At 57.4% G+C, this 20,987-nt stretch overlaps 4 protein-coding genes across 4 annotated transcripts; all 4 read right to left on the reverse strand.

The window, feature by feature from the left end:
• Window positions 1–161: 161 nt before the first annotated feature.
• LOC307183443 (small integral membrane protein 24-like) lies at window positions 162–3,100 on the reverse strand. The gene is made up of 3 exons (XM_079915944.1): window positions 2,555–3,100; window positions 2,352–2,463; window positions 162–1,153 (listed from the first exon to the last, which is right to left on the reverse strand). Exons 1-3 carry the CDS (start codon window positions 2,631–2,633, stop codon window positions 1,054–1,056), a joined length of 291 nt encoding a protein of 96 aa, XP_079772070.1. The 5' UTR covers window positions 2,634–3,100; the 3' UTR covers window positions 162–1,053.
• Window positions 3,101–4,309: 1,209 nt separating this feature from the next.
• LOC307183442 (small integral membrane protein 24-like) lies at window positions 4,310–6,730 on the reverse strand (the record flags this gene model as incomplete). Its single annotated transcript, XM_079915943.1, has 4 exons — window positions 4,310–4,442; window positions 5,581–5,646; window positions 5,901–6,006; window positions 6,667–6,730. The coding sequence occupies 4 exons, from the start codon at window positions 6,728–6,730 to the stop codon at window positions 4,310–4,312; spliced, it is 369 nt and encodes a 122-aa protein (XP_079772069.1).
• Window positions 6,731–8,749: 2,019 nt separating this feature from the next.
• On the reverse strand, window positions 8,750–9,346 carry SMIM44 (small integral membrane protein 44; the record flags this gene model as incomplete). Its single annotated transcript, XM_079915946.1, has 2 exons — window positions 9,130–9,346; window positions 8,750–8,988 (listed from the first exon to the last, which is right to left on the reverse strand). Exons 1-2 carry the CDS (start codon window positions 9,329–9,331, stop codon window positions 8,750–8,752), a joined length of 441 nt encoding a protein of 146 aa, XP_079772072.1. The 5' UTR covers window positions 9,332–9,346.
• A 3,052-nt stretch (window positions 9,347–12,398) lies between these two features.
• On the reverse strand, window positions 12,399–20,057 carry DOHH (deoxyhypusine hydroxylase). The gene is made up of 5 exons (XM_079915935.1): window positions 19,544–20,057; window positions 16,547–16,871; window positions 14,839–14,915; window positions 14,112–14,352; window positions 12,399–12,881 (listed from the first exon to the last, which is right to left on the reverse strand). The coding sequence occupies exons 2-5, from the start codon at window positions 16,818–16,820 to the stop codon at window positions 12,562–12,564; spliced, it is 912 nt and encodes a 303-aa protein (XP_079772061.1). The 5' UTR covers window positions 16,821–16,871; window positions 19,544–20,057; the 3' UTR covers window positions 12,399–12,561.
• Between the last annotated feature and the right edge of the window lie 930 nt (window positions 20,058–20,987).

Here is a 20,987-nt window from a genome sequence, read left to right on the forward strand (position 1 = left end):
TCCTGCCCTCCCAGAGCAGCCGTGGGAAAACACCCTCTGACCTCCAGGATCCCCCGAGTCTGTGGTGGGAGGCCCATTTGGCCCGCCCCATCTTCACCATTTCAGCATAACAAAAAGCCGACATTTATTAAGACGCTTTTGGGGTGCTGGGTTCTGCGCTCAGGATTTCTGTAGACCGTATTTCATTCAAACCATGACGACTTGTGAAGAATCTGTTATCCTCCCCTTTTACAGGACAGGACACTTAGGCACAGAGAGGTTAAGTTACTTGCCTCGGGGCCACACAGCAAAGAAGTGGGGACTCCAACTCCTTCTTCTGCATGGCGCCTCCCCACAAGGAGTGCAGGACTGGAAGAAGGGGTTCCTCCCCACTCGCACTCCTGCACCCTCACCCCAGGCCCTGGGAGTCCCTGCCTCCAGGACAGTGCATCGAAATGAGCACAAGGTAGGAGGAGCCCTCATCTCCCAGGAAACGGCCTTGCTCTGAGCCAGCTCAAAGTTCACGTTCAGGAGTAGCAAGCCGAGGCCAGGAGCGGGACTGGGAGACAAGTGACTCCTATGGAGTCCTCGAAGCAGGCCTGGAAAACTCTCGGAAGAGCTTGCACGTGGGCAAGAGGAGGACCTGGCTTCTCCGATGAAATCCAAAGGGCAATAGAAATCGGAGGTGGGAGAAGAAATCAAAAGGACCAAAAGCTGCCAGCGATGCAGACTGGGTAGAGATATGAGACAGTAGGGGGTCTCGGGGAGGTGGTTGCTCCTTGTGCCAGGGGTGTCCTCCAAGCTCAAGAAGAATCATCAGGTGGAGACCAAGCTTGGGAAGGGGTACAGGGCGACCAGGTAACACGCAGAGAGCCCTCCAAGAGGGACTTGGGGCAGGTCCTGAGTCCTCTGCACTCAAGGGCCACTTTCCCCTGAATCCCAGGTGGAGTCCTCTCACTGGCCCCAGGGCCGGGTCCTTGCTGATGCGGCATGGAGAAGGCACTGGGGCATCTCTGGGTGGCTGCCTGGAGGAGGTGAGTGGGAAACCTTCACGAGGAGGAGCTTGCCATTGCTTCATGGTTCAGAGGCCCCTCTCTCCTCCAGTTCCACCCCCCAGTCGCCCTCTCCCTCCTTCTCCTCATTTCTCACAGTCTCCTCTTCCTTCTCTTTATTGCTGTGGAGAGAAGAAGGGCCCAGGTAACCCAAGTTAATAAGGACTTGGGTTCCGGGCTTCTTACAATGTTCACAGAACCTCTGAGTCCTGCAGGCACCCTTGTTGTTCCCATGGTACGGAAGGGGACGACGAGGCTCAGGCAGCTTAGGACACCCGCCCCGTTTGAACACGAAGGAAGTGCTTGAGCCCATAGTTGAGCTGCGTGAGCCAAAACCGATAAGGGGTTTGTTTCAAAACCGAGGGTGAGTGGACAGGCAGAGAGGTGGGGGATGGACCGACGGATGGGTGGATGGCTTAATGAGTGGCTGGGATGGACCGATGGATGTGCGGATGGGTGGTGGGAAGGTGGGTGGTTGGATGGATGGACAGATGGAGGATTGGATGCTGGAGGGAGGGAAGGAGAGAGAAACGGAGGGAGACAGGGAGGGAGGGCTGATGCATGGATGGATGATGGACGGCTGGAGGGAGGAAGGGAAGGACAGGTGGATAGATAAATGGATGGGGTTCGCGTGGGGGTGGTAAAGGCTTTACAGACCCCCTCCCCCCAAAAAGACTTTACAGACCCCCTCCCCCCCCAAAAGACTTTACAGACCCCAATTGAAACACATATTAGGGATGGGCTTCTCTGTGAGGAAGCCACCCTCATTTTGCAGGTCGGTAGTCAGGAGAGAAGAGAGTGAGGTTATGTGAGGCCCCCATGGATTCTGAATCAAAGAATTACCCCCTGGGGCTTCCCTGGTGGCGCAGTGGTTGAGAATCTGCCTGCCAATGCAGTGGACACGGGTTCGAGCCCTGGTCAGGGAAGATCCCACATGCCGCGGAGCAACTAAGCCCCTGCGCTACAGCTACTGAGCCTGCGCGTCCGGAGCCTGTGCTCCGCAACAAGAGAGGCCGCGATAGTGAGAGGCCCGTGCACCGCGATGAAGAGTGGCCCCCGCTCACCGCAACTAGAGAAAGCCCTCGCACAGAAACGAAGAGCCAACACAGCCAAAAATAAATAAATAAACTTATTTTAAAAAAAAAGAATTACCCCCTGGTCCTGCCCGGCCTCCTTGGAGGATGTTCGGAGAGGGGAGGGGCTGAGAGGGGGCCCGACACGGGGAAGGGCTTAGGGGGCGGGACTCAGAGAGGGGAGGGGCTTAGAGAGGAGAGATTTAGAGATTTCGGGAAGGAGGGGCTCAGAAAGATGAGGACCTACCTGTCCCAGGGCTCGCTGCACCAGATGGCGTAGACCAAGGTGAGGACAAAGATGAGGAAGAGGGAGGCCAGCGCAGCCCCCAGCCCCACCAGCCACGGCTTCCTCTGAGCCACTGCGGGTGGGAGCAAGGCGGGGTCAGCAGCCTGGCCGCCAACTTGGGACTCTTTTCGCCACCGCACTCCCACTCCCTTCCAAGGCCTTACAGGGTTGGGCCTGAACCAGCCGCGGGACCAGAGCTGCGAGAAGGGAGAATTGGCCGGGGGTCGTCCAGAATCTATCCATCCTTCTCCGTCTGTCCTCTCCCCTGTCCAGCAGGTTCTGAGGTTGCCGCCCCAGCCAGAGGGGGAAGTGGCCTGCGCAGGGCACCCCAGGGCAGGATGTGGCCGGTGCCGCAGGAAGTCGGAGGTGGGGCCCCCTCACTGGGTTCCGGGCACCATGGGGAGGGGCTCAGGGTCCCAAGCGTCCCAGCCCCCGTCTCCCTGAGGCCCATCCTGACCCTGTCACTCCCCACGGCCAGGGACATGGGAGGGGAGGCTCAGGAAAGATGGGGAACTCATTTCCTGAGTGCCTGCTGTGTGCCAGGTCTTGCAATGACTCTTGAGCTCCGGCACCTCCTTCAAGCCTCACACTCTGGCGGTCAGAACTCTTGTCCTCACGTTGCAGAAGAGGAGCCAAGTCGAGGCTCAGAGAGGTCAGGCCACTTCCCCTTGGCCACACAGCATCCCAAAAGAACATAGTTCTCCCAGCTAGGAACACCTCCTACCCCAACCCTCTCCCATCCTGGGACATGAACCTCCAAATTTGACCTTAGCCAGAGCCTGCACATGCCCCATCCTTTGGGCAGCCTGGGCTTCCATCCCAGCTCTGCCAGCAACAGCCAGGGAGAGCTGGGCCAGTGGCTTCCTTCTTTCTAAGTCTCAGTATTTTCAGCCGGAAAATGAGACTAATTGCAAACTGACCGAGACGGAGACCGTAAGCATGCTAGGCATTCAGTGGGAGCACCTATTAGGGAGATTATTCCACTTTTTAATTTATGGTTTTTCTGCCCCCTGGTGGACGATCCTGGGATGTTCTCAGATAGAAGCTCCCCGCCTTCTGGACTGGATCCTACCAACCGCAGCTACCTACCTGCTCCACAAGGGAGCCCTAAATGCCAGCCTTTATCAAAGTTCTCAGTAGGAAATGGTTAACATCCAGGGCAAGGTCCAGGGCCCGGAGAAAGTGAGGAGACTGGGGAGGTTGGAAACAGGGAGGATCCCTTTCCAAGATCCCTTTCCAAGATCTCACACGCGGGGGGCACCGCACCCTCCAAGACCCAGTTCCCAGAAATGGAGTCACGTGACCCAAAACCCTGGGTTGGTGCGGGGGAGCAAGGCTTTCCTAGGAGACGGCCCTCGGGGCTCAGGACAGCAGAATCGAGATTGCAAGGGGAGCGCTTAATCTGCCCAGGGTATCTGGGCACCGTGGAGTTTGGTTTCCCACCCTTGCCTGGGCGTTACCCCCAACCCCAAAAGCCGTCTCCTCAAGGGGAAACTAAGTCCCACGGGATGACAGTAGCCCTTCTGAAGGGCTCTTCCCCAAGAGCCAGTCCCTGGCTGATACCGGTCCCGAAGGTGAGTGGGAGGGAGGAGGGCTCTGGCAGATAGATATCAGGCAGAGGGCCAAGAAATCAGGCAATGGGTAGAAGCAGGTGAGGCCATGAAACTGCAGGGGTTGGGGTTTTCTCAGTAACCAGGAGTGCTCTCTAAACGCAAGGAGAATCACCAGGTGGTACAAATCATAACGCACAAAGATCCCTTCTTGAGGGGGGAGGGGTGGTCCCAAGCCTCTTCATTCAGGACGCTGTACTCTCAACCCCAGATGGAGTCACTGCAGTGGCTTCAGCTTCAGGTCATTGCTTCTAGGGTGTGGAAGGGGCACCTCTGGGGGGCTGCCTGGAGGCAGCGGCTGAGGAGTTTTCACATGGCCGTGTTCTTGACTTGCTCCTGGTCTCTGAGCTCCTCTTTCTCCTCCAGCTCCAGCCCCAAGTTGCTCTCTCCTTCCTTCTTGGCCTTTTTCTCCTCCTCTTTCTTCCCCTTCTTGTCTTCTTTACTGTAGGGACACAGAGGCCCCAGACCACAATAAGAAACAGAGTCACTCCCATTTAGCGAACACTTACCTGTGCCAGGTCTTATGAGGAGCGCTTTACAGAAAGAATCTTTGTTGAATCTTCAAAACAGCCCTGACAAGGCAGCCTTGTTATTTCCATTTCACAAAGGCAGAAACTAAGGGTCAATTGTCCCATGGAAGGATGGGTGGATGGGAGGAAGGAAGGAAGGAAGGATGGATGGATGGATGGGTGGATGCATGGATGGATGGGTGGGCGGGTGGATGGGTGGAGGAGGAATGAATAAGGCAGGGAGGAAACTACAAATTAGGAGCACCTGTGGGATCTGGACCCTCCAGCACATCCTGGGAGTAGGAATCCCATTTTACTGGGCCTGAGCTGGGTCGTAGACAAAGCACAGTCTGGCCCACGCCTGTCCCTCAGGCATCTTGGGCTCAGCTGAGAATCTCCCAGCCAGGATAGTGTCCTCCCAGCTCCTGAGCTCCTACTTCTGTCCCCAAGCCTTTGCCCAAATTAGGATCTTGCCCTGAAAGAGCCCCCAGCCCTGCCCGCATCCCTGAGCCAGGATCATGGGAGACGCTGAGCCCAGGAGAGTTACCCACACCAAATCACACACTTCTGCACAGTCCCTACACAATCCCACACCACGGTCTTGTTCGACAGGTATTTATTAAGTGTGTACTGTGTGCCAGGCCCTGTGCCGGGCCCTGGGGCCAGAGCCAGGACCAAAGCTAAGTTCTGTTCACTTACTGGAAGCCACTATCTAGTGTCGAGAAACCGGTAAATGACTAAGATAATTTCAGCTAATGATACATGCAAAGACAGATGCAGGGTTGTGGTGGAGAGAGTGTCAGGAAGGCTGGTGGTCAAGGTGGGCTTCTGTGAGGAAGAAACATCTGAGCAGGGACTGAAGGAGAGACGGAGCCAGCCAGAAGATATGACGAAAGGTGTACAAAGTAGAACCAACAGTAAGTGCAAAGGCCCTGGGGCAGGAACGTGCTTGAGGTGTTCAAGGACAGAAAGAGGTCATCCGTGCTCACCCATCCCTCCCCTCCTCGAGGAGGGGCCTCACGCAGACCCCCTGACACCCACACACATCTACACATGCTCACACGGCAGTACCTCAGGTCCACTTCCTCGTACAAGTGGGGATCCCTTCTGAATGCAGACCCCTCTTCATCCTCAGCTCTGCAGAAGAGATGGAGATGGAGGGATGAGGGCGGGTGAAGGGTGGGAAGTGGGGGCAGCCTCAGCCTCAGTCTCCCCCAGGCTGGGGGGACTCCAGGAAGCAAGAGAGGGGGGCTGCATGGCTGTCCTGAGCTGTGGGAGCAGGGGGAGCAGGGAAATGGGGAGACAAGAAAGGGACCAGAGAGGGTCCTGAGGTAGGAGGGGGTGCCCAGCGCTTTGGGGAGGAGATGGAGGGTGGGGAAAGGGGCTCCCACCTCTCTTTGGAGCACCAGATACGGTTGGCCAGCATGAGGATGAAGACGATGAACAGGAACCCCACGACAGCAGCCAGCCCCACCAGCCACGGCTTCAGATGACGCCCTGAGGCTGTTAGGAGGTGGGGGCAGAGGAGACTCAGAAATAGGAAAGGTGGGGGGCCCCCGAAAGGACAGGGGGCGAAGGGTGCAGGGGATGCTCAGACAGAGGGGTCTTGGAAAGGGGCTGGGTTTCACAGGTGGTTTTGGTTTTGTTTTTTGACTGCGCCCGGCAGCATGCGGGATCTTAGTTCCCCGACCAGGGATCGAACCCGTGCCCCATACCCCCTGCAGTGGAAGCACTGAGTCTTAACCACTGGACCGCCGGGGAAGTCCTTTTAAATTTTTCTTTCTTCTTTTTTTTTTTCAGCTGCGCCGCAGCTTTTGGGATCTTAGTTCCCTGACCAGGGATTGAACCCGCGTCCCAGGCAGTGAAAGCACCAAGTCCTAACCACTGGACCGCCAGGGAGTTCCCTCAGGGGTGGGTTTTAGAGAAGGGCATGGGGCTCTGAGAGGAGGGGGCGCTCAGGGATGAGGTGGGAGGCCCAGAGGAAGCGGGGGAGTTAGGGAGGCTGCCTCCAAGAGGGGCCTGACCCCATTCCTCTCCTGCCTGCCCACTCCTCTCGGAGGCTTCGGTTTCTCATCAAAGGAGGAGATGGCGAGCCTGTGTCCAAGCCCATCCCCACGACCCATCCTCCCGCCCCTGCCCCAGAGGTCGGAGCCCTACCCTGCTGGGCCTCAGCCGGCGACAGGAGCAGGGTGCAGAGCAGCAGGGTCTCCAGGGTCCCCATGGCACGGAGGATCCAGCCAGTCCAGGTACGGGAGTGCACAGTCTGGTCAGAGTCAGGGGAGACCCTGCCCAGCCCCTGATAAGGGGGCAGGCAGGTCTGGGGGCGGGGCAGGCCCAGACCAGAGGGCCCCTCCCTTTGCCCCACCTGGTTGGCATCCACCCCCTCTCCCCCGCCTTCCAGGAGGGCAGACTCTGGACCTGGTGTAACGATTAACACGGGAGTCCGGCCCCTCAGCCCTGCACCCCACCCAGGACCGCCAGCCTCAGGGTCCCCCAGGCTCCCCGCCACAGGCGCCGGGCTGAACTGGCCCTGAGCTTCCTTCCCGGCTCAGTGCTTTTTACACATCATTACGATTCTTTCTCTGCATGCACCATGAAATTTTGCCACCTGCGTTTTACAGAGAAGCCAGGGGGCCCAGGAGCGTCAGGCCGGGCAGAAGCAGCTAGAACTAGATGTAAACGCGGGTCTCTCCCACCACCAGCTTATACTGGCTCCTCTTGGGTCCCCGACCCCTGGGGACCCACAGCCAGCTCCAGGGGGAGCAAACGGGGCAAGAGGGGATGGGCCACCATCTACCTCCAAACCCAGTTGCTGCCGTGTGGCCAGAGAACGGGGCCCCTGGGATAGCTGATGACTCAGATTCCTGGCTCTCCTGCGTGTCAACCTTGATCCCCAGGTTGATTAGATAGGGGGCCCTGCCTGGGCGAATGGGGACCCCACCCCAGCTGCCACGGGACAGCCACAGCCCAATCACATGGCAGGAAGGCTGGGATGGGGAGGCCTGGTCCTTCTCCAGGCCTGAGACCTCCGTTGGACGCCTGGGGGCTGGGAGAACACCAGCATTATTGCCCAGGCACGTACGGAGTGCCTGTGAATTCCTGGAGCCCCCTCCCTTCCTGAGGTCTGACCACGGTCGCTGTGCAGGAGGGCCACTCAGTGGAGCCCAGGACAAGCCCAGTTCGACCAGCCAGGCAGGCACAGGTGAAGCTCCTACTGTGTGCCCCAGCCCGTGCAAAACTCAGGAGTGAAGGAAGCCCTCAGGCTAGTTAGGAAGTCAGGACCCCCAGAGATGGACCCATCCAGCTGCCGAACCAGGAATGAGGTGAGAGGCGGGAGCTGAGAAGATTCAGAGGTGGAGGAGCCCAGAGGAGCAGGCTTCTGCTTTCCGAGGCAGGTCGCTGGGCCAGCCTCTTTTCGCAAAACGTTCTCTCTACTCCGACCGAGTCATTTCTGGGCTGTGTGCCTCTGTTTTCCCATCTGATAAATGGGTGCAATAAATCGTACCTCGGAGGATTTAACGAGATAATGTTAATACAAGGAAAGGGGTTGCTTAGCATACAATAGCAGGCACATTCGAAGCTCTAGCTAAGGGTTGGCCACTATTATTGTTGTTATTATTATTTTTAATCTTCTTAGTGTTTTTTGGTTTACAGGTTGCCAAGGGCTTGGTGGAGGCCAGGTGGAGTTAGGCTCTGGGACTATGGAGGAAACCAGAGTGTGGAAATAAATCAGTGTCCAGGGCTTCCCTGGTGGCACAGTGGTCAAGAATCCGCCTGCCCATGCAGAGGACATGGGTTTGAGCCCTGGTCCGGGAAGATCCCACATGCCACGGAGCAACTGAGCCCATGCACCACAACTACTGAGCCTGCACTCTAGAGCCCGCGAGCCACAACTACTGAGCCCACATGCCTAGAGCCCGTGCTCCACAACAGGAGAAGCCACCGCAATGAGAAGAAGCCCGCGCACCGCAACGAAGAGTAGCCCCCGCTCTCCGCAACTAGAGAAAGCCCGCGCACAGCAATGAAGACCCAACACAGCCAAAAATAAATTAAAAATAAAATTAATTAATTAAAAAAAAAATCAGTGTCCAGCCACTGGAGTCCACCAGCCAAGAAAGAGAATGTTCTCTGTCAAGACAGCACAGATCAAAGGTGAAAGGGCTCTGATGGGCACAAGTCTGGTTTATACAACCGCCAAAGGGGCTGGAACCGGCTCCCGGGCTGGAGGGCAGGGCCCGGCTCAGCCCAGCTTCCAGAAGGAGCTTCGGGCTGGTGGGTCTTTGAAGGCGATGGAGGGGCGGTGGCAGGGCCGGCCTGGGGCTTCTGCGGGGGCCCCCTCGCCACCCTGAGCGGTGTCCTCGTCAACCCGCCAGGCCAGCGCCAGCTGCAGGTCCAGCTCCTCCAGATTTTCGTCCTCGGGGCTCTCGGGCAGCTCCCGGGGGCCATCCTCCTGGTCCGGCTTCGGGCCGAATGCCCAGTCTGAGGCAGGAGGCTGGTGAGGAGCATCCCCAGGCCCGGCCACCCTCTGCCCCCTCCCTGGCAAGGAGAGGCCCTCGGACACCCCCCCACTAAGTGGCCCAGCACTAGCCCAAGCCAGGCTCGTAGTGGGTAGTGGCTCACCGGCCAGGTCGTGGGCGAGGTCCTTGATGAGATGCCCGACAATGGCGTAGGCTACGGCCACCACCACGAACGCAGCCAGAAGCAGGTACAGCGCGTACCTGGGGAGGCGGATGGTGTCCAGCGGCGGTGGGCGGTACTCCTCGTAGAGTGGCGAGGCCGGGCTCCAGCCCTCCATCCCCTCCTCGAGTGCCAGCGCTGGCATGGCAGCCACCTGGAGCAGGGGCAGCCCGGTGGTGACCCGCCAGGCGGAAGTATTAAGGAGCTTTTGGGTAAGAGGATTTGGGGCTCCCCCACGGCCTCCATCTGCCTGCATGGATCACGTTGCAAATCACTTCCGCCCACTGGCCCCCCTCCCTCGCTCAGCTCCAACCACGCCAGGTGCCACCCTGCACGTCCATCCCCACCTCAGGGCCTTTGCACAGGATGTCCCCTCTTCTGGGAAAATCCCTGCTCTCGTGGAGCTGACGTTCAAGATGGAGAGATAGACTCTGAGAAATGCATAACCTCGGAGTAAATGATATATCATGTTAAAAAGCAAAGAGTGGTTTGAGCGTACTGTTGGGGGAGACCATGGTCTAATAGAGCAGCCTCTCACAATAGAGCAGCCAAGGCCATGTTCAGATGACATTTCAGCAGAGACCCAGAGAAGGAAGGGAACCGGGCATGGGAGTACCAAAAGCAAGAGCTTTCCAGGCAGAGGAAACATTCGGTGCAAAGGCCCTGGGGCAGGACCTTGCTGCGCTTGTTAGACGGGACCTGACTCAGGTGCTCACGGGCGCCCTCCGGTGGCTTCTCTGGGGAAGACAGAGTATGGGCTGAGGATGGGAGCCAGGGATGGGGAGGAGGGATTGAGCTGCTCCAGGTGGGCAATAATGATGCTGGACCAGGTGGAGGCAGAGGCTTGGCGGGGGTGGGGGGTGGGGCAATGGGCAGAGCTGGGGTAGATCTTAAACTGGTCAAACCCCAATGTTTGCAGGCTGAGCACCTGAAATGATGGAGTTTCCATTTCCTGTGGGAGGAGCCACTTTGGGAGGTAACATGAGGAATTCTCAGGACAGGCTAAGTTTGGGATGCCTCAGCAATATCTAAGTGGAGATGTCCAAACTGGACCCCGAGCCAAGAGCTCAGAGGAGGCCCCGGGCTGGAGTCAGGACAGTGGGCGTCATTGGGACATAGACGGGGTTCGAGCCCCAAGAGTGGATGAGACCGCCCGGGCGGGGGTGTGGGTGGGGCCGGAGGACTCAGCCCTGGGCCCAGAGGCGGAGTGCCTGAGAATTTCCCAGGAGCAGGGTGGCTGGCCGGGTCAGAGGCTGCTGAGAGGGGGAGGGCGCAGACTGAGATGTGACCACCGTATTTGGACACTGGGAGGTCACCTGTGGGCAAGGACGGTTCTGGGGACAGGAGGGGCGGTCCTAGTTGGTGCAGGTTTGAGAGAGCTGCAAGTCATGGAGTCAGGAAGGGCTGTGGGTGGTGGTGGTTCATGTTTTTAAGAAATTACAGCTTGAAGGGGGGAAAATGGCGGAGGGGGTGGTGGTGGGATGCATTGGGAGATTGGGATTGACATATATACACTAATATGTATAAAATAGATAACTAAAAAGAACCTGCTCTATAAAAAATAAATAAAATAAAATTCAAAAAAGAAAAGAAATTACAGCCTATCTATGCTGACGGGCAAAGAGGGAAAACTGGAGAAGGGAGAAAGGCTGAAGTGATGGCCGAGTTGGCGAGAGGGTCTGGGGGCCAGGGGATAAATGGGGGAGGGGGCCCGCAGCTAGCGCCCGAGGGTGACGCTGTGAGATAACAAGAGATCTGTTTGGTCTTCGTCCTGGTTCCTGGCTTGGAGCTCCCAGGACCGTGTAATTTCCTGAGTGATGGGGGAGAGGGGAGCCTCCTTTGTGGTTCATAATCAGCCCCTTTCCACCACGCCTGCGTGTATGCTAATGAGGGCAGGGGCGTGGCAGCTTCGGGATGGGGGCTGGTGGCCAGGGGAACTGACCCTGGGATTAGAGGGATGGAACTTTCAGCCCCACCCCTCAGGGAGAGGAGAGGGGCTGGGAACTGAGATTATTGCCAATGGCCAGTGATTTGCCAAATCATGCCCACGTGATGGAACCTCCATTAAAAACCCTACAGGAAGGGGCTTGGAGAGCTTCCGAGCAGGTTAAAAGCATCCACCCCAAACTCCACGGGGACAGAAGCTCCTGGTTTCCGACCCTTCAGACCTTGTGCCTCTTCATCTGGCTGTTCATTTGCCTCGTTTATGATAAACAGGTTAAGTAAAGTGCTTTCCTGATTCTGTGAGCCATTCTTGCAAATCATCAAATGTGAAGAGGGGGTGGTGGGAACCCCAATTCATAACCAGTCTGTCAGAAGTATGGGAGGTCCGGACTTGGGACCTGCATCTGAAGTGGGGGCAGTCCTGCAGGACTGAACCCTGAACCTGGAGGGTCTGCACTGATTCAGGGTAGATAGTGTCAGAGAACTGAATTGAATTGCGGGACGCCCAGCTGACATCCATGGAGAAACGGAGAATTGCTTGGTGTGGAAAATGCGTCACATGTAAAATTAGGTTCTCTTGTTAACACCCATTTTATAGAGCGGTAAATGGGCTGCTTGAGACTGCATGAGGAGGCAGTAAGGGAGGTAGGTAGGATGGGCCCAGACTCTTTGTCATACCACTAAACCCCTTCCCCTATGCCCCCCAATAGGAGTAGGTGAGGATGAGGTTTGGAGAGGGCCAGGATGCAGGGCTGTTCCCCCTCAACCCCTTTGGGGGGGTCTGGCTGGGCAGATTTTACCCCTGGGAACTGATGTGAAACAGGGCCACAGGCTCGTGTCGGTCACAGTGTCTGGGGCAGGGCAGATCCCAGAGCTGAGCTCTCCAAACGCCCTGGCCCCCCACACTTAGGATATGTTCCTTTAGAGCAGCCAACCCTCACCCCAGAGGCCCCCCAACACACTCTGACAGTCATCACTTGGCAAAAATAATTTAATAGTCCATTTGGGGAATGTCCTGGGACCTGCTTGTCCCTCCCTGAGCTCCAGCCCAGGCCACCCCACCCAGGGACCACCTGCCCACCCCAAGGACAGCTCTCTGACACCCCCAGACCCTGCCCAGGCCCGACGGGGACGGGTTTGCCCATAGCACCTTTCCCTGCACCCCCCTCATTCCTAGAGAAGCTGGGCCACAGCACCCCAACCCCCCAGAGCACAGCCCTGTCCCCGGACCCCCTAGATACCCCTCCCACGCCAACACTGCAGCCCTGCACTCAGAGTGGCAGAGAAGAGACTTCAGCCTGGCCCCGGGGAGCCTGCAGTCCACCCAGGGGTTCAAGATGCGAAAGCGGCTGGGGGGCAGGGAAGCGAGATGCAATTCATTCCAACATGGTTTATGGGCAGAGTCCTCGAGGGAGACAGCTGGGCGCGGCCCTATGAGGGGGGTGGGTGCAGGTGCTCCAGCCCGTCTGCGTACTGGAAGGCCGACCCTGTCTCATACTCATACATGTCCAGGGCCACCTCGCAGCTCTCCCGCACCACGCGCTCGGGGTCTGCCGCGTGGGCCCGCAGGGCGTCCAGGCAGGCGGGCCGGGCGATGGCCCCTAGGGCCTCCGCGCACTCGTGCCGCACCATGGGGTTCTCGGCGGGTCGCGCCAGGGCTGCCGCCAGCTGGGGCACGGCCGCCTCGTGCTGCAGCTGGCCCAGGACATAGCCGATCTCGTGGCGGAAGAGGGCACTGCCGCACTGCAGGCCTGCGGGAGAGAGAGTTGCGGGCTGGGGGAGCCATCGGGACAGGAAGGGACCTGGGGCGGGGCAGCCTGGGGACAGAAGTGTCCAAGAGGGGTGGAAAGGGTTCCCGTCGAGGACACCCCGCACTGGTGCTCAACGCTGCCCAGAGGGAGGGCCCGGAGACACGGGGCAGGAGAAGCAACGAGGGGCCAGCCAGGCACTGGGAACTCCGCCCTCCCTCTGGCCGGACCGGGCGTGGCGTCCTCCTTCCCAGGCCCAGCGTCCCTCCCCGCCTCTCCCTGGACTTCTGTACTCTGCGTTGTCCTCACACCAGCCAGTGCTATTTGCAGGCATGTTGTGCATTTGTGCTTCTGGGTTGCTTCCCACACGACTCCACACACGATAGAGTCTTATCAGTGACACTGGGAGTCCCGGGCCTTTCACCCCACCACAGTCAGACAGGCCACGCTTCTCCTGATGGGGACCCGCGGCCGGACCTGGGAGCTACCTGCCTGCAATCAGATGCCACTTTTCAGGCAGAGCTGGTTGGAAGCAGGCCCGCCAGACTGTGCGGCCCCTGCTCCGAGCATTATCCAGGACAAACCCACCACCCACCCACTCTGTGCTCCCACCCGGCATCCCCTGGGTCCTGGGTCATGGTGATGGCCGGACATCTCCTCTGCCAGACAGGAAGCTCCAGGAGGGCAGAGGGGGGCTCTGAGTGCTCTGTGGACCAGAAGCAGACCACCTCAGGCAATGGGGGGCGGTGCCAAGGGACCCCAGGATTCCCCAAGTCCCCCCCTCCTTTTCAGGTGGGGGAACCACAGCCCCGCAGACTTGCACGGGGCTCCCTGCAGAGCTGGGATGAAAATGACACAAGAAATGATGACAGGGCCTCTGGGGAATTCCCTGGTGGGCCAGCGGTTAAGACTCTGCGCTTCCAATGCAGGGGGCGCAGGTTCGATCCCTAGTCGGGGAACTAATATCCCGCATGCCTCGCGTGGCCAAAAAAATTTAAAAAACAGGGCCTCTGGGGATCAAATCCCAACTGCTGCTCGGACCACTGTGTGATCTTGGGCAAGTATCTGTGCCTCTCTGGGCCTAGGCTTCCTCCACAGAGAAGCAGGGGTAATAAGAGGAGTACCTGCCCCAGGATGCAAGTGCCCTGGGACGCTGGGCTGCCCCGTATGACAGATGTGGCCACTGGGCCTCCCCAAGGGGCCCCGACCCTGCCCCCCGGGGCCCCTCCTCACCCTCGGCCAGCACCAGGGCAGCCTCCTCCCCGCCAGCATCACGCAGGGCGAACATGGCTCGGTATCGGTCGAAGAGCGGCCGGGCCTCATCCAGCAGCGCCACCCGCAGCCGCCCCACGTCGCGCTCCTCAGCGGATGGGGCCGGATCCACGGAAAGGTAGGGCCCCTGAGCCACCGGCTCCCCGCTGTGCTGCTGCAGCCACTCCAGCCGCCGGACGGCCAGCTGGCACGTCTCTGCCACCTGCGGGGACAGGGGGGTGGATGTGCCGGGCCCTCCCCCAGCCCCCAGGGCTCCCGGTTTAGCAGGGGTGGAGCCAACAGACACAGGACCAACTGATCTTTCCAGACTGGAGACAAATCAGCAGGGGCTGCTGTGACTAGAGAGTGACCAGGGGCAGAGGGCCAGGAGGGGCTCGCTTGAAGGTGACATCAGAACCAGTGAGAGAGGCGTCAGGTGGAATCAGCCAGTGCAAAGGCCCCAAGGCAGGACGTGCCGGACCCGTCAGGGAAGAGCCAACAACAGAGATGACCTGAGGTGGCCGGGCCAGACTACTTGGGGCCTGCGGGCTTGGGATTTTGTCCTAAAGGTGATGACAAACCGTGAGTGGGGCAGTGGTCCTCTCTCGGCATCCCTGGGCCGGGTGGCTACCCTGGCAACCAGGCACAGGGTCTGAGGCCGCTTCCTGGGCCCGAAGCACGGAGGGGGGTGGGGGAGGGGCTGCGTTACCTCGATGACAGGGTCGGTGGAGTACTGCTTCAGGATCTCCAGCACCTCTGGGTCCCCAATGGCTCCCAGGGCCTCCCCTGAGAATGGGGCAGAGGGCTCATGTTGATTGGCTGGGAAACACCCTGAATGCCTCGGCGGGTGGAGAGGCGCTAACCAGCACCAACGCCTCCTCCGTGATGCCCCTCCCCATCGCTCTGCCTGTATCCTGCGGGCCGCTCCAGCCACTGAGGTTTGGAGCTGGAGCTGGTCCAGCCCTGAAGCTGTGCCAGTTAGAGTCCCTTCCCCAGAAATCAGGCTTTGCTGGAACCAGACTCAGACCCCGCCCCGGCCCGCACTCCCAGAGCTCACAGCCTAGAGGGGAGACACAGACAAGCGTGTCATTACAACTTGGGGACACGGGTGGCAAGGAGCCAAGAACAGTTGGCTGAGTCGAGCCCACCAACGGGAGCCCTGAAAACCTGGTGGAGGTTTTTAAGTTGTACTGTGGGCAAGGAGGGTCAGCAGACCAGCACCATCCTGCCTCAGGGCCTTTGCAAAGGCCGTGCCCGCTACCTGGAGCACCTTTCCCCAGACATCTACCTAGATAACTCCCTTACTCCACTTAGGTCTTTTAATTGGTAACCACCAATTAAAAATGGCAACACCGGACTTCCCTTGTGGTCCAGTGGTTAAGACTCTGTGTGTCAAATGCAGGAGGTACGGGTTTGATCCCTAGTCGGGTAACTGGGATCCCACATGCCCCGTGGCGAGGCCAAAAAAAAAAAGGCAACACCTCCAGCACCCCCATCCCGCCCATGGCTTTATTTTCCTCCTTAGCACTTACATAAGTGTTTCCACCATAACATGATTGGGTGTTCTACAAAATCACACACTCAAACTAACAGCGCTTATGGGACAAGAGAGGTTTGGGGTCGAACATTCTCTGTAAGGAGAGCTCCAACAGCATCAGCGATTGGGATCTTGAGCGGTCCCCAGGGCAGCCTGGCATAGCTGGAGATCATCATGGGGAATATTAAAAAGGCCCCAAAACAATCAAATGGAGACAATTCCCCCTGCTGGCTATGAGCTCACTGGATACATCAATACAAACACAGCCCCGGCTGCACAGACCCGCCAAGGATGTTTCTAGTCCAACTTGTTTGCCGTCGGAGTCCCTTGTGAGAACAGGGCCTGGCCCACAGCAGGCAGTCCATAAATACGTCTGGTGAACGAACTGAATGAGTGACCTCAGGGGTTGACCATCCATGGCCACCATCCAGAGACACCATATGTCTTTGTATGAACGAAGAATGGTTTTTCCATTTTTAAATCGTTTTTGAAAAATCAAAAGGGGACTTCCCTGGTGGTGCAGTGGTTAAGAATCTGCCTACCAATGCAGGGGACAAGGTTCGATCCCTGGTCTGGGAAGATCCCACATGCCACAGAGCAACTAAGCCCGTGAGCCGTTTAAAAAGAAAAAAAAAGAAGAAAGAAAAAATTCAAAAGGATCACATTTTATGACGCGTAAAAGTGATGTGAGATTCAAATCTCAGGGCCCATAAAGTTGGACTGGCTGGCGGCCACACGCCCATCTGTTGACTGGGGTTCAGGGTGGCTCTTATGCTGCAGCGGCAGAGTTGAGACCAGGGACAGAGATCGTGGGAGGATGCTTATCGCCCACCCCTTCCAGAGCCAGCCTGGTATAGCCCGCACCCTCACCGCCGCTCACCTGCCTCGTGGCGCACCATGGGCTCCTGGCGGGTGTCACGAAGCACGTCCACCAGCACGGGGATGGCCCGTGAGTCCTGCATCTGACCCAGGCAGTAGGCCAGCTCGTGCTTGAGCAGGGCCGAGTCGTCGCTGAAGGCCCGGCTGATCCAGGAGATGGCTGCTGGACCCCCGAGCCCGCGCAGTGTGAACAACGCCCGGAAGCGGGCCTGCAGGGGCTTCTGGGGGTCCACCAGCATCTGCCCCAACCCCTCCAACTCCTGCTCCGTCACCATGGTGCTGCCGCTGGGCTTGGGCTAAACAAGGGGACTCGTGGGCTCGAGAACCTGCAGCAGAAAAACAAGAGGCCAGGTGAGAGACACCCTTCACCGCTCGCTGACTTGTGCGTTTCAGCGTTAGGACCTCGGGGGTGGGGGTGGTTTCCTAACTGCTGACCAGCCTGGCCATCTGGGTTCAAAGCCTGGCTCCGACCCTGCCTACTTGCTGTGTGGCCTTCCCTAAGGTACCTTCCCTCTCTGAGCCTCTGGCCTATACAAGAAGTTCCCTACATACAAACGAGTTCCCGTTCTGAGAGCATTTCTGTAAGTCCAATTTGTTCATAAGTCCAACAAAGTTAGCCTAGGTACCCAACAAACATAATCGGCTATAGAGTACTGTAATAGGTTTATAATACTTTTCACACAGATAATACACACACACACACAAACCAAAAGAATAAAGGACATTGAGAAGTTTCCCTATCTCCTCCATCATTTTTCCACGCTTCTTTGGTATTATCGCAGATTTCACATGTCCATGATCTTGTCCTTCTTCTTTAGAATTGTTCTGATGGCTGAACGATTCATGTTACAAGAACGAGTGACGTCTACCATCTTTCGCCTGGCCCCAGTCTCTCAATTATTGTCACTTTTGTTTCCAGCGTTATTGGTTGGCGGTTCTTAGCAGTACCAGCTACATCACCGCTGCTTTTACGCTTGCTTCTGGACATCCTGGGCTTGAAATAAAGATACTGTACTACTGTACTCTATACAGTACTGTACAGTAAAGTACACAAAAGCACAACCACTTGTAGAGCCAGGCTCCCGAGTCAAGCTCTAAACCACAAACGCCATGTTGAATAGATGGATTAAGATTCAAGGACACAGCTGAGGCTGGGCTCCATCCTCCAGACCAATGACATGCTCTGTGAACCTGACAAGCAGGCTGTAGCTCCCAGAGGCGTAAGTAGGGTTGAGCAGGCATAATGGGGGAAGTGCAGCTGCCTGCGCACAGGTGACCATCAAAGGAGGTGACATGCAAAAGAGTGAAGCCAGGGGTGAGCAAGCTGGCAAGGCATTATGGACCATGGAGACCCAACTCCTTCTTCTACACAGATGAGCTGTGACCTGTCTGGGGTCACACAGCAAGTCAAGTTCTGACAGCACCCAGGACTCATGAATCCCGGTCTGTGCAGGGCCTCCCTCAAGACACAAAGGAGAGACACACACTATTTTGTTCACTGTTGTATCCCCAAGGCCCAGCACAGTGTCTGTCGCTATGGCAGCAGGCACTCAATAAGTATTGTTGAATGAATTGGGCACCCACTGCCTGCCAGGCACGGTACTGAGTGGTTTATACACAGTATAAACCACTGTATCATCTGTAAAATAGGCGTAAAGGGCACATGGACATCACAGAGTTGCTGTGAATGGAATGATGCTCATAGAGCACTTAGTACCCACTGCTGGTACTTAGTAGGCACTTGATAAGCCAGAGCTGGTATTAAATATTTCCACAGGGAGGGCCTTCCCTGGTGGCGCAGTGGTTAAGAATCCACCTACCAATGCAGGGGACACGGGTTCGAGCCGTGGTCCGGGAAGATCCCACATGACGCGGAGCAACTAAGTCCGTGCGCCATAACTACTGAGCCCGCTCTCTAGAGTTCGCGGAATACAACTACTGAGCCCGCGTGCCACAACTACTGAAGCCCACGCGCCTAGAACCTGTTCTCCTCAACAAGAGAAGCCACCGCAGTGAGAAGCCTGCACACCGCGACGAAGAGCAGCCCCCGCTCGCCGCAACTAAAGGAAGCCTGCGCGCAGCAACGAAGACCCAACGCAGCCAAAAATAAATAAATTTATTTTTAAAAAAATCTCCACAGGGAGCCCAACACCCACCTCTATACTCAGGAGGACAAGTAAGGGGGTACATCTGGAAGCCCGCTACCCATATATTAGGCCCATTTTTCAGTGGGAAGGGGGACAGGGGTATGGACATGGGGTTGAGGGGATCAGCCCCCAACCAAGGCAGAATCTGGGAATCCGCCCCCTTGAGGATTTTCTAAACCAAGAATTCCCAAGAAAAGGATCCCCGATAGGGCTTCCCTGGTGGCGCAGTGGTTGAGAGTCCGCCTGCCGATGCAGGGGACACGGGTTCGTGCCCCGGTCCGGGAAGATCCCACGTACCGCGGAGCGGCTGGGCCCGTGAGCCATGGCCGCTGAGCCTGCGCGTCCGGAGCCTGTGCTCCGCAACGGGAGAGGCCACAACAGTGAGAGGCCCGCGTACCGCAAAAAAAAAAAAAAAAGATCTCCGATAACTAGACGCGCCCCTCAGAGAGGGGTCGCCCCGACACGGCAAACCTCGGGGCTGCCGGCAGGATCCCCCAGCGACGACCAGCTCCCCAACGCTCCTTGGAAGAGACTCCCAGGAACTGGGTGTCTCTTCCTCTGTTTATGTGGATCCCCCAGTACTGGATCCCTCACAGGTTGGTTCTCCCAGAACCCCAAGAAAGGGGTTGCCCAACATGGGACCCCCGCCCCACGTGCTGACTCTTTAGTGAAGAGATCCCGGGAGACCGAGTGTCCAGAATTCATGGGGAAGAGCTGCCGGGACCTGTCAGAAGGAAGCCCTTCGATCCCCCCAGCCAAAGAATCCCAGAGCCGGGACCCCCAACGAGGCGTCCTCCACGTTTCCCCCGCCGCCGGAACGCCCCAGCGAGCTCCCGGATCAGAGGACCTACCGGACCGGCCTGCTCCCGCCACTGCCAGCACCCGCGACGCTCCTACAGCGCTCTGGGGGCCGCCATCTTGCCGCCCACGTGACAGAGCCGGACGGTACCAACGCAGCACCGAGGGGGAAATGTAGTCAAAGGCTCCGCAGCGTGAGGAGGCCCGGAAGGGCGAGTTAGCACCGGTGCCATAGCTCACAATCACACATCAGGCGGAGTCTATGGCATTCCTCAGGGAAAGGGAAGGGCAACTTCCATCCTTTCCCTGTAAGAGATTTTCTCCGGCCTCCCCAGCCGGTACGACGAGTGGAAATGGTTTGTGCCGATTCAGCCCGGAGGTGGGGTCGCCTAGCGATACAGCTTGCGTAGTGTCTCTGGGGCGCGGTAAGTTTCAGGGGCGCGGCCAATGGACTCGCGTGGGTAGACGCGGGATTGGTAGGGATGAAAACAAGGACTTGATCCAGTCGTTCATTTATTCATTCATTTAACACATAGTTTATGGGCGCTGAGGACAAGACGGCCTGCAGCCCTTACCCTTATCAACCTCGCAGTCTGGTTGTCTGAAGGAGACAAACAGTAATAGGATAAGTAAAAATACATATTAGGTGGTGACAGGCTAAGGAGGAAACAATAATCACGTTGGTGCGTGTATGGGGTGGGCAGTTTTAGGAAGGACTTGGCTTTACTCTGACAAAATGAGAAACCACTGGAGTGTCGTAATCAGGGAAATGGCATACTCTGACTGTTAACAGGATCATTCAGGCTGGTGAGTAGAAAACAGACAGGAGGGACGGTGAAGGGCGAGAGAAGTATTCAGATTCTGGATTAATTATGAAGGTGGAGCAAACAGGATTTGTGGCTGGATTGGACATGGCATTTGGAAGAAAGAGTTATGTTAAGGCTAAGTACAAGGTTTTTGACACGTAGGAAGGATGGAGCAACCATGAACCATTGGCCTCCCCATCCTAGACATCCAGGGTCCTGTTAACTCTGCCTCTGAAATAGAGTCGGAATTCAGGTACTTTGCTCATCTATCGCCCCCATTGAAGGTCCAAGCCACCACTGGCTGCCACCAGCCAGAGAAAAGAGAGCTTGTAAGTGATTGTGTCAAAAGACTATAGCGGGGGCTTCCCTGGTGGCGCAGTGGTTGAGAGTCCGCCTGCCGATGCAGGGGACATGTGTTCATGCCCCGGTCCGGGAAGATCCCACGTGCCGCGGAGCGGCTGGGCCCGTGAGCCATGGCCGCTGGGCCTGCGCGTCCGGAGCCTGTGCTCCGCAGCGGGAGAGGACAAAAAAAAAAAAGAATATAGCGGTTCCTCAAAGAGTTAAACATAGAACAACCATATGATCCAGCAATTCCACTCCTAGTTACACCCAAGAGAAATGAAAGCAGGGACTCAGATAATTGTGCATCCATGTTCATCAAAGCATTATTCACAGTGGCCTCAGGCCCTGG

The sequence above is a fragment of the Stenella coeruleoalba genome, assembly GCF_951394435.1.
Source record: "Stenella coeruleoalba genome assembly, chromosome: 3".
NCBI lineage: Eukaryota > Metazoa > Chordata > Mammalia > Artiodactyla > Delphinidae > Stenella > Stenella coeruleoalba.